This window comes from Leucoraja erinacea, chromosome 2, assembly GCF_028641065.1.
Source record: "Leucoraja erinacea ecotype New England chromosome 2, Leri_hhj_1, whole genome shotgun sequence".
In the NCBI taxonomy this organism is placed as follows: Eukaryota; Metazoa; Chordata; class Chondrichthyes; order Rajiformes; family Rajidae; genus Leucoraja; species Leucoraja erinaceus.
Window position 1 is genome coordinate 114,384,344 of NC_073378.1, and position 18,101 is coordinate 114,402,444.

The window sequence follows — 18,101 nt, forward strand, 5'->3', positions numbered from 1 at the left end:
ATATTGACCTTTCTGTCCTAGGACTCCTCCATTGCCAGAGTGAGTCTGCACGCAAGCTGGAGGAACAGCACATCATATTCCGCTTGGGCAGCTTACAACCCAACAGTATGAGCATTGGATTTTCAGATTTTAGGGCACTAAACCCCCCCCCCATGCCCACTTCAATCCATCCCCTCCCCCTCGTTCCTGGGCCCCACCTGGACTTCACCCATTTCATCCCTCTCCCACCCTTTCAACCTACATTCCTTCCTCTGGCATTACACTTCGCAACATTGTTATCCTTATCTCACACTTTTTGTCTTTTCATCTCTGGCCTTTGTCGAACCATCTGCTGAACAAAAACGTACTCACCTGTATTCATCTATCATTTGCCAGGCTTTGTCCTGCTCCTCCTCTCTTCCATTTCTCATCATAATCAGTGTGAAGAAGAGGCCTGACCCAAATCATCAACTATCCTTGTTCTCCAGAAATGCTGCCTGACCCGCTGAGTGCTCTAGGATTTTGTGTCCTTTTCTTCTGATTCTATTCTGGAATGATTACTATCCAATTTATATTCATGAATCCAGATTTGGCTGTGTTGTTTTTGAACCTAATCCTAATTTTCTGATTCCCTTAATATCATGCTTTTCAGGATTGTTTTTTCCCCCCCTATTTACTCTTTCAGGCTTCTGTTGTAGGAGCTAGGTGGCACTGTTGCACTTTTGATCATCTCCACAATTAAATATTGCAAACGTTTTTACCATTGGCAGTTTGTTTGCTTTTTCAGTAATGCTGTATAAATGGCAACAAAACGGATTCAATGGGAATTACAAGCACATGGCTATTGATAAATCAGCAGTGCACTGGACAATATATATTAACAAAAAGTGTATGGGAGCATGCAGAGTAGGCGTACTTGTTAGGGATAACATAATGGCAGTGTGAAAGAAAATGACATCCATTATATCTATGCCAATTGAAGAAGAACCTTGCATCCTAATAAGACCTTGTAGCACTGGGTCCATTGCCCTGCGTCAAGACTCTTCAAGTGAAAATCCAAGCATACAGTGCATTCAGAAAATATTCAGACCCCTTCACATTTTCCACATTTTGTTACGTTACAGCCTTATTCTAAAATGGATTAAATTATTTTTTTTCACACAATACTACATAATATAAAAGCGAAAACCGGTGTTTAGAAATTTTTGCAAAGCGATTAAAATGAAATAACTAAAATATCTCATTTACATAAGTATTCAGACCCTTTGCAATGACATTCAAAATTGAGCTTAGGTTCATCCTGTTTCCATTGATTATCCTTGAGATGTTTCTACAACTTGATTGGAGTCCACAAGTGGCAAATTAAATTGGTTGTACATGATTTGGAAAGGCACACACCTGTCTATATAAGGTCCCGCAGTTGACAGTGCATGTCAGAGCAAAAACCAAGCCATGAAGATGAAGGAATTGTCCGTAGACCTCCGAGACAGGATTGTGTCGAGACACAGATCTGGGGAAGGGTATAAAACAATTTCTGCAGCATTGCAGGTCCCGAAGAGCACAGTGGCCTCCGTCATTCTTAAATGGAAGAACTTTGAAACCATCAGGACTCTTCATAGAGCTGGCCGCCCAGCCAACCTGAGCAATCGGGGAAGAAGGGTCTTGGTCAGGGAGGTGACCAAGAACCTATGGTCACTCTGACGGAGCTCCAGAGTTCCTCTGTGGAGATGTGAGAACCTTCCAGAAGGACAACTATATCTGCAGCACTCCACCAATCAGGCCTTTATGGTAGAGTGGCCAGACGGAAGCCACTCCTCAGTAAAAGACACACGACAGCCCGCTTGGAGTTTGCCAAAAGCCACCTAAACAAGATTCTCTGGTCTGATGAAACCAAGATTGAACTCTTTGGCCTGAATGCGAAATGTTACGTCTGGAGGAAACAAGGCACCGCTCATCACCTGGCCAATACCATACCCACGGTGAAGCATGGTGGTGGCAGCATCATGCTGTGGGGATATTTTTCAGCGGCAGGAGCTGGGAGACCAGTCAGGATTGAGGAAAAGATGAACGGAGCAGAGTACAGAGAGATCCTTGATGAAAACCTGCTCCAGAGTGTTCAGGACCTCGGACTGGGGCAGAGGGTCACCTTTAAATAGGACGATGACCTTAAACACACAGCCAAGACAACGCATGAGTGGCTTCGTGACAAGTCTGTGAATGTCCTTGAGATGCCCACCCAGAGCCCGGACTTGAACCCGATCAATTATCTCTGGAGGGATCTGAAAATAGCTGTGCATCGACGCTCCGCATCGAACCTGACAGAGCTTGAGAGGATGTGCAGAGAAGAATGGGAGTAATGACCCAAATACAGCTGTGCCAAGCTTGTAGTGTCATACTCAAGAAGACTTGAGGCTGTAATCGCTGCCAAAGGTGCCTCAATAAAGTAATGAGTAAAGGGTCTGAATACTTATGTAAATGTGATATTTCAGTGATTTATTTTTAATTACTTTGCAAACATTTCTAAACACCTGTTTTTGCTTTTTTATTATGGGGTATTGTGTATAGATTGATGATTAAAAAAAAAAATTAATCCATTTTAGAATAAGGCTGTAAAGTAACAAAATGTGGATGAAGTGAAGGGGTCCGAATGCACTGTAAATGTGATGAGGAGATTTTTCCATCACCCTCTCATGTACAGGTAATGTTATCAGCTGCAGGATCTCAAGCAATAGGTTTTGGTGTATGAGTAGTAACACCTGGCCCATTAGCGAGGCTGAGTGTTTATAGACAACATGTTTCAGATGTTTCAGGAGGCAATTGATACAAAGATGGAATATGTGGTTGACTGCGAGGAGAAGATCATTAAGTTGCTGGAAGATGTTAATGATCTTGTTAGTTGGTCAGAAATGGAACTTATTTCTGCGAGTTATGAGGCATACATTTGGTTGGGGGGGGCGAGGGTGGGGTGGGAGGGGGGTGAGGGTTGGTATGAGGGTTGCACTCTGGCTAAGGAATGCACAACAAATAGTAATTTTAAAGAACAAAGGGATCTTGCAGGGCTATACATCAATAGGGCTATCAATGGTGATCAATAATGCACATTCTAGGCATAGAATATGAGAACAGGGATATTCTGTTAGAATTATGTAATGTTAGTCAGACCTTGGCTTGATTACATCAGTGTGTCCTTGGTCACCACATTGCAGAGAAGAAGATTCCATGATTGCTCAAAATTACACCATTTACAGATCTTTTTGTCTACAGAAAATAAATGATTGGACTGGGGAGAGAGTGCTGAGGAGAATTATAAAGATGTTGCCAAGATTAGAAAGTTTTAGATATTTTTTGGAATTGCCAGGAACAGATAGGGTTGTTTTCTTTGAAACCAAGGAGGCCAAGTGAAACTTCATTGAGACAAATCCAATTCTAAAAGAAGGCTACATAGGGTAAAAGGCAGAGTTTATTTTCTGTGGTAGAAGGGTCAAAAAGCAGTTAGCATATACTGAAAGTAATTGTTTGATGGATTAAAGGGCTCAAAGGTTCAAACGTGAGTTTATTGTACCAATTAAGGTACAGTGAAACTCGAATTACCCAAATTAATATACAGCCATACTAAAAAAAAGCAACGACACACACTACATAAGTTAACATAAACATCCACCACAGCGGATTTCCCGCATTCCGCACTGTGATGGAAGGCAATAAAGTCTAATTTTTTTCCTCTTTATTATCCCGCGGTCGGGACAGTTGAACCATCCGCAGTCGGGGTGATTGAAGCTCCCCCGTCAAGGCAGTTGAAGCTCCTGCGGCTTGGAGCTCCCGAGGTCGGTCTCTAACAAGAGACCGCAAGCTCCACGATGTTAAAGTCCGTAGGCTTACGCGGTTGGAGCTTCCAAAGTCGATCCCCGCCACGGATCGCCAGCTCCGTGATGTTAATGCCTGCAGGCTCCTGCGGTTGGAGCTCCTGAAGTCAGACTCCAGCAGAGGCCGCCAGCTCCTTGATGTTAGGCAATCAGTTTTATTTATACAATCAGTTTTATTTGTCACATTGCACATAAAGTGCAAGTGAAATGAATTTTCCAGCAGCGGTACAATGAAAAAGAACACACAAAAACACACAAAAAATTCAACACAAACATCCACCACAGCATTCATCACTGTGGTGGAAGGCACAAAAATAGTAAGATTAAACGAGCTTACCAATTTGAAGTTTGATCTTTGTTTTATGAGGAGTTACGATGAGCGATTACGTGAATAGAAGGCCGCCAGTGCGCATGTGTGTCAATCTTCAAAGCAGCGGTGTGAAATCACAGATATCAGTAATTGAAGTGACATAGTAAGATTAGAGACAACTAGAACTACCAGATGACCTTTATGATATGAGGGTTAGGAGCGGAGGGCACGTAATCGCTCATCGTGACTCCTCATAAAGCAAAGATCAAACTTCAAACTGGTAAGCTCGTTTAAGGCTCCCAGACCACAGTGGTCCCCAGGACATGGGGTAAAACCAACAATAAGTCGGTCAGCCCTGTGGATATTTGAAATAATCAGGAGGAGGCTATTGCTATGATGAGTTCAAAAACACTTGTTATGTCTTGTCTGGAAGATATTTTAATGCTGTATTTTGCTAAAATCAACTGTTTCAGCCTCAAACTATATTCGAGAAATTGGGCTCCTCTATCCAGTTAAATTTAAGTTGTTACCAAATAGACTTGTTGGTCATGAGGATTTACCTTTAACTATTAATCAGCCTATTACTCCACCCTGGTAGAATTTGGAGTTAATGAAACCTGTAACGGCCTTGTTGTTGTAAAGCAGTCTTGCGGGCCTGGAGGGTTCCCCTCCGGTAATCTTATATTACTAAAAGTCTGAATTTGACCGTTTTTGGCCCACTGTGCTGCGATTTCCGAGAGAACGCCGCCACCTATGGCCGTCATTTTTGACCACCTCGCTTAGAGCCCCTCTGCGCCTTCCGGGACCGGAGGATTTTTCCAGTCGATGAAAAATCAGAGAGATATTAATGGTTTTTAAAAATTTGCCATTCTCTCTGCTGGTGGCAGGGGGAGGGACTATAAAACCCGGAAGTGTAGTCCTTCACTCAGACTCTGCCAGACCCAGGAAGCGAGAGGGTCACGGCTCTCTAAGCTGCGAATCACACTGAACGCACGTCTACTCCACGGTGAGTCCTCTCGATGCGGCTGTAAAGTGGCTGCAGCCCAATTGTTTGCCTCGCATTTTAAAAAAAATTTGTGTTCACAAAATGAATTTTGGTTGTCAGGTGTGGCTGCAGCCCAATTGTTTGCCTCCACTTTTTAAAAAAAGTTTGTGTTCACAAAATTAATTTTGGTTGTCAGGTGGATGCAGCCCAATTGTTTTCCTCGCCTTGGCTTTTAAAATCGTTGCAACAGTTGGCTGCCAGCCCAAGAATCCATTTGGCCCACAATGTCTATACCAGCCCTCTGGAAACCAGTACCTTCGGCCTGCAACACCCATACTAGCGCAACAGAAAGCCTCCCCCCCGCCCCCCCCCACTGGCATGCAATATTGGAATTGGTGGAGAGGTGGAATATTGCATTGGTGACCAGCCCTCCCGTGAGATGCTGGGACCCAACGGGTCCCACTTAGTGCATAATATATTTGGAAGGTTGTCCAGGATAGAGCTCCTAATGGAGAGGATGCTCCACCTAGATACACTCCAACAGAGGAGTTGTGCAAGCGCCGGCCTATGGGAGAGCCAGCGCCAGCAGCACCTGGGGTAGGGCTGCTAAATGTCTCCCTCTTGGAGGAGGAGAGCATGCCAGGTCAGTGTAATTCTGATGCCGAGTCTGTGGCAGCGCCGGCCTATGGGAGAGCCCGCGCCAGCAGCGCCTGGGACAGGGCTGCTTAATGTCTCCCTCTTGGAGGAGGAGAGCATGGCGGGTCAGTGTAAATCTGACGCCGAGTCTGAGGGTATAACCGTGGAGCATACCCCAAGGGATGAAGGGCACGTGTCAGAGGTACCATTCCTGGCAGCAAGGCTCGTGATCCCAACAGAATCAGGGAAAAAATGTTCCATCCCGGTATAGGTCCGTTGGAAGGACCATATCAGCGCAGGTGTCAGGGGCCTGCGGCAGCACCTGTTTCAGGTTCTGCCTACGATTCACCCTCTTTGAGGAGGGGAGTGCCAGTGGTCAGTATATAACTGACTTCAAATTTTAAAGTATGTCCGTGGAATATACTGGAGCACATGTGTGCCGGCAGTGAACAGCACTATCAGGGAGACATTAGAGCCAGCCACCGAATCTTCTATTCAGGTAGGCCTATTCAACAGGAAAAACCTGGAGGACGAAGCAAAAGCTATCGGACCAATCAAGGTAACAACAATGATCAAAGCTTCATCGTTTCGGCGACAACGCACCCCACATCTTCAACGGCATGAAGCGGTTCACTGAAGCTGGTGGCAGCATGAAAGCTGGGCAGAGGTTCCACGCACCCTACCAGTTTTACTCTACAACTAAGGTAACCAGGCAGATAGGTAAGTCTGGCACTTCCGAAACATGGGGTAAGTGGACCACTTACAAGTTAGTAATATTTATACTTGGTTGTACAATACACAAATGGTTAAGACATTGTCATCTACTAGCGGCATCTAACCATGTAAAACTGGACAATGTTAGCATTCCAAGCAGGTTTGGAATTGCTCATAAATATGGGCAGAGTTGTCTTTCGAGGCAGGCTCAAAATTGTGGCCAGAATTGTCTTTCGAGAAAGACTCAGTATTATGGCCAGGATTGTCTTTCAAGACAGGCTCGGAAATTGGGCCAGAGTTGTCGTTCGAGAGGCACGAAATGATGGCAGGCGTGGCCTGTTCATTATGAAAGTGGAGAATGTTGTTTAACTCGCATGTGCAGTATAAACCTTTCTGAATAGGAAACTTTGTTACTGACTAACAACTGATTTTATAGGGTGTTCCCATTTACAGCGATCATCGGAGACAAGAGTAATTGGCAATATGCTAGCTGTGATTCACCTGTGCAAGTGGGAGAACTGACATCATGCAAAGTGGCAACCTCTCAAGTACCATGTATGTCATTATTACCACACCTATGCTATTACCAGCTGAAGCTTCCAAAGTCACAATGATGGACGAACAGTATTCAGCAATAGTTTACCTAATACATTTGCCACTGGTGTATCATCAAGTACAGATCAATGACAGCACAGAATGGGTGTTGTATTTATGAAATTCTGGTTTGATGGAACACCAAATATTGATATGTTGTTTTCATGCTTATTCACCGGTTGCAAAAATATGTGGCATAACAGTGGCGAGAGATCTATTCTCGCTACAAGGACGAGGAATGGTCTTTTATGTCTTCCTCCATTTTGCCTCATCGGTGGGGTCTTCAAATAAAGTCATCAAGATCCCGCTTTAGGTTTTCCTACAGTCTGACTGGCTGATGCAGCTTTGTTTCCCGCATTTGTCGGGAATAATAATACAATCTTATAAAGTTATTCTAAACATAAACTTTGCTGGTTCAGCCTGTGGCTCGGGAAACCAGCCTTTGCAAGATCATAAACATCAATTTATGACTTGCAGATTCTGAATAGGCTGCCCCTACGGCTTGGGTTGTCACACCGATCCATGTATGTGTTCACCCCAGAGTGCTGGGGTAACACCAAAAAAGCAGTACATTTCCCTTTCAAGAGATGGGAAGTGTTTTGTTTAATGTTAATGTTACGTTTAATATGGTACAGATTACTGACGTCTTGGAGTTCATTTTTAAATGGGCTTTTGACAATGATTGAGTTATAGGACCATTAACTGTGCCCAATGTGCTTTCTCATCATATTTGCTGCAGCAAAGAGAACCCACTCTGTTGGGTTTCACCCCCGGATATCAAGTTTGTAAAGGGTATCTTTAACACAAGTTCTCCCAGGACAAGTACAGGACAGTATGGGATATTGACATTTTGTTAACACTACTTCACCAGGGGGCTCCAGCTACATCCATTCTGTGTTGTCATTGATTTTACGTGATGATACACCACCGCCAAATGAGGTTGGGTAAATATGACAGGATACTTGACTGGATTGTGCCTACGTGACTAACATATGCCACCACCACAGTGTATCAACTTGGAATTGAGCATGCAAATTATGCATATTCGCACAATTTGCACTTATGTGTAATGACAATAAAATATATTATTATTACAATAACCCTTTACCCCTTAGAATGCACATAGTATCTATAGGTAGTTGATACCAGTAACTGGAAAAAAAAAAGTTGAAAAGACTAACACGCTGCTGACAGGGCTGCCGGCTTGCACGCCGCCACCGGCCGCAGTGTGGACAGAGATACGATACGAAAATAAAATCGCAATTCTGTCGAGGTAAGATTAAAAAAAGCTTCCCCCACCACCCCTCCTCCACACATAGAACAAGCTAAATAACACTAAAACTCACATTTAACACATACTAAAAAACAACAAAGAAGAAAGGGACGAGACGGACTGTTGGCGAGGTGGCCATCGCTGGCGCCATCCGATGGAATAAAAACTAAGATTAGAGAGGAGAGATGGAAAATTCTTTTCACTAAAAAAACTTGTTTCCTGAAAGGGCTAAGAGGCAGAATTTCTCAATAAAAGAAAGTACATGAATTTGTACTTGAAGAGTCACACTCTGCGGGGTCATAGATCTAGTGCTGAAAGATAGAATAAGGTTGTAATGCCCTTTGCCAATCTGCACGGATATAAGTTGCAAAGTAAACAACCCTACTCTCGACTATCCTCATATCAGTGCTCGCTCCAATCCTATCACTTTTATGTGGTGGCCACAACTGTACCCAGTAATCAAGCCATGGTCTGACTAACATTACATAATTCCAACAAAATGTCCAATGAGCCGTATGATGGTCCACATAGGGATTCCGTACACCTTAAACTCTTGAGTGTTTGTATAACAGGCTTAAAAATATAAGATAAGTAAAAGTAAAATGGGGAATTCTTTCTCCAGATATTCGTGAGAATATGGATCTTGTTATCCTAAGATGATTGAAGTGAATTGTACGGATGTATGGAAAATTGAATGTACAGGATGGAGATGAAAAGTGGTTATGCTGACGAAGGGTCCCGACCAGAAATGTCACCTATCCATATTCTCCAGAGATGCTGGCTGACTCGCTGCATTGCTCCAGCACTTTGTGTCTTTTTGCATCTGCAGTTGCTTGTTTCTAATGTTAATGCCAATATCAGGGCTCGAAATTAACGGTTGCCCGGGTGCCATTGACCACCCAAGTGCCGCCAGGCAACCTAAACGCCGACTCATTTTGCCCGGCTTGGCACTGCAGATACTGGTTATTACTGATAAAGTGAAGTAACTCAGCAGGTCAGTCAGCATTTCTGGAGAAAAGGAACGTGACGTTTTGTGTCGGCGGCGGATGTATTGCAGGGCAAAGATAGGAGCGGGGTGACGAAGGGTCGAAGCAAATGACGGGCCCCGCACAGCAGCAGCAGCAGCCGTGATAGCGGCTCCACGTCTTCCTCCTCCCGCACCCCGCCCGCCCTGATAGCGGCGGCTGCTGCTTGCAAATCCGTTAACGCAGCTTTCAAAACAAACCCTCTCGCACGCCAAGGCCAGGAGGAGGGAGGGAAGGAGGGGGAGGCCTCCCTCTGCTCTGAAGCAGCTGCACCAAAGGTCCTATAGCTATAGGATCTTTGGGCTGCACTGCTCGGCCCTGCACCTTGCTGTTGGCTGACGGAGGAGGGAAAACGGTGGTAAGGAGATCCCAACCGCTTTCCCCTTTGGCGGCGGCACTTGGCGGTGGTCAGTGACAGTCAAGGCAGCGGGGCGATGTTGTCTGAGGAGCGCTGACCTTCCTTCCTCCCCACCTCCTCTGCACCTTCCTCCCCCCCCCTCTCTCTTGTACGCCCCCCCCCACCCCTCTTATCCTGGGACCCCTCCTCTCCATCTCGCACTGATCCCCAATCCCGCCTCTATTTAGTCCTCACTGACATCCATGGTGCTCCCCTCCCCATCTACCCCCCCCCCCATCTATTAATCATCCTATCCACCTCGCATTGATTCTCCTGCCACCCCCCATCCATCCTACACTGGTCCCCCCAATTCATCCTGTACTGATCCCCCTTCCCATCAATCCTGCACTTCTCCCCCCATTCATCCTGCACTGATCCGCCCATTCATCCCGTACTGACCCACCCTCCATTTACCCGGCACCGATCCTCCCTTCCATCCTGTAGTGAACTCCCCATTCATCTTTTACTGATTCCCACTCATCCTGTACTGATCTCCTCATTCATCCTGTACTGATTCCCACATTCATACTGTACTGATCCCCTCATTCATTCTGTACCGATCCCCCATTCATCCTATACTGATCCCCTCATTCATCCTGTAGTGATCACCCATTCCTCCCGCCCCAGACCCTCCGATCCACACTGTACTGACCCCCTCATTCATCCTGTACTGATCCCCCCCATTCATCCTACGCTGATTCCCCCCATCCATCCTGTACTGATCCTCCCATTTAAGAAGAATGGGGGGAACTATCTGAAGAAGGGTCTCGACACGAAATGTTGCCTATTTCCTTCACTCCATAGATGCTGCTTCATCTGCTAAATTTCTCCAGCATTTTTGTCTATCCCCATTAATCCTGTACTGATCCCTCCCATTCATCATGTACTGATCCCTCCCATCACACCCCCACTAACATCCCCCGTGCTCTCCCCTCACAATTTTACATACTCCAACCAACATGTACTAACTTACCTGCCTCAATCCATCCATTCCGCACCGATTGCCTTCTCACCCCCCCCCCCCCCCCCCTGCCATCTATCCACCCCGCACTGATTCACACACCCCCGACCCTATTTTGCTGGAAATGTCTTCAGAGCAAATATTGGCTATGTTTGATAACGGAATGCAATCAAATGTGTTTTAATTCCCAATGTTATTATTTGTTTTAATCCATAAAGATGGATTAATTAAATTGTGAGCACATGAAACATGAAAACCGCAGTGTTCGATTGTCACTGCTACTGTTGACACGTTATTACAGAATTCATTTTAACGTCAAATCAATGCTCTTAATATGGAGTATCAGTACTGTCGTTATTTAATGAGCAACATTCACAACTATACATTGGATTTATCCAGGTTTTACTTCTACAGTTGGCCATATACATCACAAATTTGGTCAGGAGATATTTCAGTTGAAATTTTAACGTTAATTCTGAAGTGGGAATGATGGAAACAGCGTTTATCAATAATTTTTTTAAAATCTGGTGCGTACAAACTAGGTATCTTCATTGCTGTTCACAACACGTACATCTAATCTGAATGTCTATTCAAGAAGAAATTTGTGGCGTTTTGACACCTTTAAACATATTACCAAAAGAACATTTGCTGCAGTTATGTCCTTTGGCCATCTCTTGTCAGTTAGTGTAATGTTTAACCTGTCAGATGGGTTTAGTCAGTTTGAACAGCTATTATCATAAAATGCCTTTAGAAATTTCCTTGCAACCTGTATATTTTGTTATGGATAAATTATGTGAGGTCAGAGTGTTTCTGTACCAATAGCAATAACGACCCATGCTATGACCATGTCATGGTAATTTTCGGTCCTTCACAGAAAACATGCTTGCATCAATCTGTAGTGTGCATGGTTAAGTATATATGTTACCATGGTCCAGGATTTATTGACAGAGGTTGATCATACGCTGAATAATCCAACCACATTTTTGTTTGGAAGTGGAAAGAACTAATAGAAATTGCATTAATTGCAATGTGTAAAAAGAGTTGAGATATTGTTTTATAATTTTGCTACATGTCATTGTGGTATATATCATGTCTTGATTGGTGAATATGTTTAGCTTGTGAGTTATTTGAAGCAGAAATAATATGTGAATGTGGACAAAAGTGCTGGAGAAACTCAGTGGATGCATCTATGGAGCGAAGGAAATAGGCAACGTTTCGGGCCGAAACCCTTCTTCAGACTGATGGGTTTTGACCTGAAACGTTGCCTATTTCCTTCGCTCCATAGATGCTGCCACAACCGCTGAGTTTCTCCAGCAATTTTGTCTACCTTCGATTTTCCAGCATCTGCAGTTCCTTCTTGAACATAATATGTGAATGCTTCATTGAGCATAATTCCAACTGGTACCTATGCACTTCGTCCGAGCACATAATCGCACGCGTCATGCAAACTGTCTTAAATGACCACCTAAACTGTCATTTGGCAACCTAAAAAGCTGTCATAGAAACATAGAAACATAGAAAATAGGTGCAGGAGTAGGCCATTCGGCCCTTCGAGCCTGCACCACCATTCAATATGATCATGGCTGATTATCCAACTCAGTATCCCATACCTGCCTTCTCTCCATACCCCCTGATCCCTTTAGCCACAAGGGCCACATCTAACTCCCTCTTAAATATAGCCAATGAACTGGCCTCAACTACCTTCTGTGGCATATAATTCCACAATTCACCACTCTCTGTGTAAAAAATTATTTTCTCATCTCGGTCCTAAAAGACTTCCCCCTTATCCTTAAGTTGTGACCCCTTGTTCTGGACTTCCCCAACATCGGGAATAATCTTCCTGCATCTAGCCTGTCCAACCCGTTAAGAATTTTGTAAGTTTCTATAAGATCCCCCCTCAATCTTCTAAATTCTAGCGAGTACAAGCCAAATCTATCCAGTTTTTCTTCATATTAAAGTCCTGCCATCCCAGGAATCAGTCTGGTGAACCTTCTCTGTACTCCCTCAATGGCAAGAATGTCTTTCCTCAGATTAGGAGACCAAAACTGTACGCAATACACCATGTGTGGTCTCACCAAGTTACAACTGCAGTAGAACCTCCCTGCTCTTATACTCAATTCCTTTTGCTGTGACTGCTAACATACCATTCGCTTTCTTCACTGCCTGCTGCACCTGCATGCCTACTTTCAATGACTGGTATACCATGACACCCAAGTCTCTTTGCATCTTACCTAATCAGCCACCATTCAGATAATAGTCTACTATTATCCTGTTTTTGCCACCAAAGTGTCAAGGTTGCCCGGCTGGCAACAGGAAAAAAGGTTAAGTGAGAGCCCTGTAGATGGGTGTGAGATGTGAACAAGCTAACTGAAACATTAAGTGTTTCTTTGTTTATTTGATATCATAACAGGTGTACACTGGAATGCATATTCTTTATATGAATGGTCATTTCGTACAGCTGGTGCTCAACATAGCCACATGCAATATGAAAATATAATTTTGAATGAAATATTTCTTGCAGAATATAGTTCTTTCTGGAGGTTCGACAATGTTTAGGGATTTTGGACGTCGCCTGCAAAGAGATCTAAAAAGAGTAGTGGATGCAAGATTAAAAATTAGTGAAGAGCTTAGTGCTGGTCGAATAAAGGTGAGGTATTTTCTAATTCTGTTTTCATTCTCTACTTTTAGTTAATTTGGAAAATTAAAAATAATTCTCCCCCATTATATATTTTAACCCTTTAGTTTAAGGAGAGAGCTGTATGTTATGAATCACAACACAAGTGTACTAAACAATTAGTGTTGAATATGTCACTGAAAGCAATAAGTTTGCTTTTTTGTCTGATTATTTTGAAATCCTCAATGTTAGTGAAGGTGTATTTTGGTTGGCGAAAAATTCATGACTTATTTTGTGGCTTAAAAACATCAATTTTCTCTATGAGTGTGCTCCGCAATGTAATTGTATTATTTTGTGTGCGCCTATTTCATTTAAGAAAAGGCCTATTGTGTATCTATTTCATTTAATAAATGTAATTCAGGTAAAAATGTGACCAATTCATATTACACTGCCAGTATTTTCTCTTACCTCCAGTACATACAGAAAATCAAAATTTAGAGAAATTACAACCCAACTCAATCAGTTAGCATTTACCCACTATATGAACGCACAAAATAATTTACTCAGAGTAGGGGAATCTGGAACCAGAGGATCTAGATTTAAGGTGAGAGGCGAAAAATGTAGTAAGAACTCCAGGGGAAATTTTCAGAGGATGGCGGCTGTATGGAATGAGCTGCCAGAGAGAGGTAGTTGAAGCAGGTACTATAATAACATTTAAAATATATTTGGACAGGTACATGGATAGGTTTGGAGGGATATAGGCCAAACGCAGGCAGTTGAAACTAGTGTAGAGGGGGTATTTTGGTTGGCATGGGCAAGTTGGGCTGTTTCTGTGCTATATGACTCTATTAGTCCATCCTGTTTTCATAATTAATGGGATAAATGGTTGATAGGAAAGGGAATAATCTAATCTAAGATGTCAAGATGGATTCTGCTGCAATAGTTAGTCATACAGGCAAAATATGCAATCTCCTAAACATGAGGAGAAATTTAGCTTCCCTCTACCCGAAATTCTTGAGATCTGGCTTCGACCGCTGGATAGGGCCTCTGAATCTTAAGTGATCATCATTTAAATACTTTTATAGTGTTGTTCAGAAACATGCCTTATGAAAACGGCGACTGTGAATTGCAGTTTTCCAAATTGTAAAGCTCAATTTAAAAAATGTTCGAAATTTAATCATACTAATTAAACTGATAAATTGCATAAAGCAAAAGTTAAACTGGTGCAAGTTCCAAAAGTGCAACCAAATATTTTTCTGTGTTCGCGTACAATAATGGCAGTAAATCCTTGCATCTGATTCTGAATATACTTACTGATAATCAATTATTATTTTATTCAATAAGCCAAAGCCAATTGAGGTTCAGGCAATAACGCATCAAATGCAAAGATATGCAGTTTGGTTTGGTGGCTCCATGCTCGCATCAACGGTAAGTGACAATGTTGTTTTGACTGAAGCTTCCAGGAAAACCCTGCAGTTTGGATAGAAAGTGCATGTTTTTTTAAAACAAAAGATGCAAAGTGCTGGAGTAACTCAGCAGGTCAGACAGCATTTCTGGAGAACATGGATAGGTGATGTTTCGGGTTGGATTGTAGATGAGTGGGGTGAAGACAGCGTGAAGAGAGGTGGGGATTCTTTGGCTTTTTTCATCCCGGGCCTTCATCCAACAATCTGCCACTCAACCCCCCCCTCGCCTGTGTTCATTTATCACCTGCTTTGTCCTGCCCCCCCTATCTCCTAACTTTCATTCGGTCTGAAGAAAGGTCCTGACCCGAAACGTCACCTATCCATGTTCTCCAGAGATGTTGCCTGAGCCGCTAAATTACTTAGCACTTTGTGTCTTGCTGTGATGGTTTAAAAATATATAGTTTTCAGTATATACATATTGTATCACTAACAAGGTCAGAATTTATTGACCATCTCTACTTGCCTTTACGAAGGTGATGAAGCCACCTCATAATGCTTTGAGTAGGTAGTTCCAGGAATTAACCTCAATATGTGGCTTTGAATATAGCAAATGTTGTTTTAAATGCCACAGTGCTGTCCTGATGCACAACTGGCTGCACTGGACATGTAAGCAGCCCCTAACATACACTGGCAATGTACAGCTAGTTTTGGTTACAGTGCCTAGCCATGATTTCATTGTGATACCTTAACTCTGTGGCAAAGCTATAATTGAGTTTAATGTTAAAAAGCTAGGCTGAGCCAGCACTAAATTAATGGATTCAAATTCACCTCTGGCCGTTAGCACCAAGTGGTTGATGGACTCAACCAGGAATGCTCAAATAGGAGCCAGCACAGACTCAATGGGCTGAATGGCTTCCTCCTGTACTGTAATAATTATTTGATTCTATGATTGTGAGACTTGTGAGTGTGAAGGCAAGGGGATGACAACATAAATATTGGGAATAACCAATGAACAATAAAAACTCGTATTACTTTAAAACATCATGATACATCACTATATCATGCTTGCGTGTTTTCTTTCTTCTTTTCCCCTCAATAGCCTGAGTTTTACCAAGTGTGCCATACAAAAAAAGATTACGAAGAATTTGGTCCTAGTATCTGTCGGCACAACCCAGTTTTTGGTGTTATGTCATAATAGCACATGATTTCCGCATAGGAATTAAAGGGCCTGCTACAAAACAGGATGGGTGTACCAACTGACACATTTATACCCTGCTGAATCGAAATCTGGGCTTTCCTGGAAATACCTGGAATGTTTATGCTATAAATTTTGGGCACTGTCTAGACTCATTTCCATTTAGCTCACTGTGCGCTAGCTATTTATGTTCTGTTTCCTATATTTAAGCTTAATAGGCAAAGTGTTTTGGATCCGAGGTATAGTACACACAGTGCCCTCCATAATGTTTGGGACAAAGACCCATCATTTATTTATTTGCCTTGGTACTCCACAATTGGAGATTTGTAATAGAAAAAAAAAATCACACGTGGTTAAAGTGCACATTGTCAGATTTTAATAATGGCCATTTTTAAACATTTTGGTTTCACCATGTAGAAATTACAGCAGTGTTTATACATACTCCTCCCATTTCATGGCAACATAATGTTTGGGATACTGCAATGTCACGTAAATGAAAGCAGTTATGTTTAGTATTTTGTTGCATATCCTTTGCATGCAATGACTGCTTGAAGTCTGCAATTTATGGACATCACCAGTTGCTGGGTGTCTTCTCTGGTGATGCTCTGTCAGGTCTGCATTGCAGCCATCTTTAGCTTATGCTTGTTTCGGAGGCTAGTACCCTTCAGTTTTCTCTTCAGCGTATAAAAGGCATGCTCAATTAGGTTCAGATCATGTGATTGACTTGGCCACTCAAGAATTGACCATTTTATAGCTTTGAAGAACTCCTTTGTTGCTTTTGCAGCATGTTTGCGATCATTGTCTTGCTGTAGAATGAACCGCCGGCCAATGCGTTTTGAGGCACTTGTTTGAACTTGAGCAGATAGGATGTGTCTATATACTTCAGAATTCAATATGCTACTACCATCAGCAGTTGTATCATTAATGAAGATAAGTGAGCCAGAACCTTCAGCAGCCATACATGCCCAGGCCATAACACCCCCACCACCGTGTTTCACAGATGAAGTGGTATGCTTTGGATCTTGGGCAGTTTCTTTTCTCCTCTATACTTTGCTCTTGCTATCACTCTGATATAAGTTAATCTTCATCTCATCTGTTCACAAGACCTTTTTCCAGAACTGAGGTTGCTCTTTTAAGTTTGTCTTGGCCATCCTATTTTTACGGCTAACCAGTGGTTTGCATCTTGCAGTGTAGCCTCTGCATTTCTGTTCATGATGTCTTCTGCGGACAGTGGTCATTGACAAATCCACACCTGACTGCTGAAGAGTGTTTCTGATCTGTCGGACTGGTGTTTGAGGATTTTTCTTTATTATAAAGAGAATTCTTCTGTCATCAGCTGTGGAGGTCTTCCTTGGCCTGCCAGTCCCTTTGCGATTAGTAAGCTCACCCAAACATTATGGAGGGCATTGTATACTAGTTTTTGTAAAGCAATGCAGTTAGCATTTATCCTCCCTTTCCTCCGATTAAAATAAGATGGTTCGTTTGAAGGGATTTGTTTCCTTTTATAAATATAGAAAGATATATTGCAAATCATGTGACAGAGCAGTGTTTATATTTCATAATTTTTGTATTCTAAGTCAAACTGTTTCCTAGCACAATTCTGATGTGTATATTGATATATACAAATTGAGTATTTTTGACTTGGGATGTGGGGTTCCTTGGGCAATGTGGGTGGGCATGGATAGTTTGTTTAAATAAAATAAAGTTCCCTCTTGGGACTTGTTTTTTGTTGTTGGAATATAATTACCCTTAAATTATCAGTTTTCAGTTGGGAGTGTTAGTTATATTATGTCTTAAACGTTGGTGGTATCTGTACAGTAATTTATTACCAGTGTTTCAGATTGTTTATTTCAAGCGAGAATATTGAAAAACGTGTTAATTAATTTGAGATTTGGATAGTTGGATGAAAAGCTACCTTGCACCAGTCTAATAAAGATGCTTCATACCCAAATTCTCCATGAGTTTGCTATTTTGTCTTACGTTTTACTTCTTTAGTAGATAATAGACTAAGTGGGACCCGTTGGGTCCCATGTTCACACGGGAGGGCTGGTCCCCCAATGCAATGTTCCACCTCTCCACCAATTCCAATATTGGTGGCCAGTGGGGGCTTTCTGGTACGCTAGCATGGATGTGGTGGGCCGAAGGGACT

At 42.7% G+C, this 18,101-nt stretch overlaps 1 protein-coding gene across 2 annotated transcripts in view; it reads left to right on the forward strand.

Annotated features, from left to right (window-relative positions):
• Positions 1 to 17,897, forward strand: part of actr3b (actin related protein 3B) — an 82,649-nt gene extending 64,752 nt beyond the window's left edge. For both annotated transcript variants that reach the window (XM_055664156.1, XM_055664147.1), the window contains 3 exons: positions 13,259 to 13,384; positions 14,696 to 14,779; positions 15,857 to 17,897. In XM_055664156.1, the coding sequence (XP_055520131.1) occupies positions 13,259 to 13,384; positions 14,696 to 14,779; positions 15,857 to 15,952 (306 nt within the window). In that variant the 3' untranslated portion in view covers positions 15,953 to 17,897. The remainder of the gene's footprint in view (positions 1 to 13,258; positions 13,385 to 14,695; positions 14,780 to 15,856) is intronic.
• Positions 17,898 to 18,101: the final 204 nt, after the last annotated feature.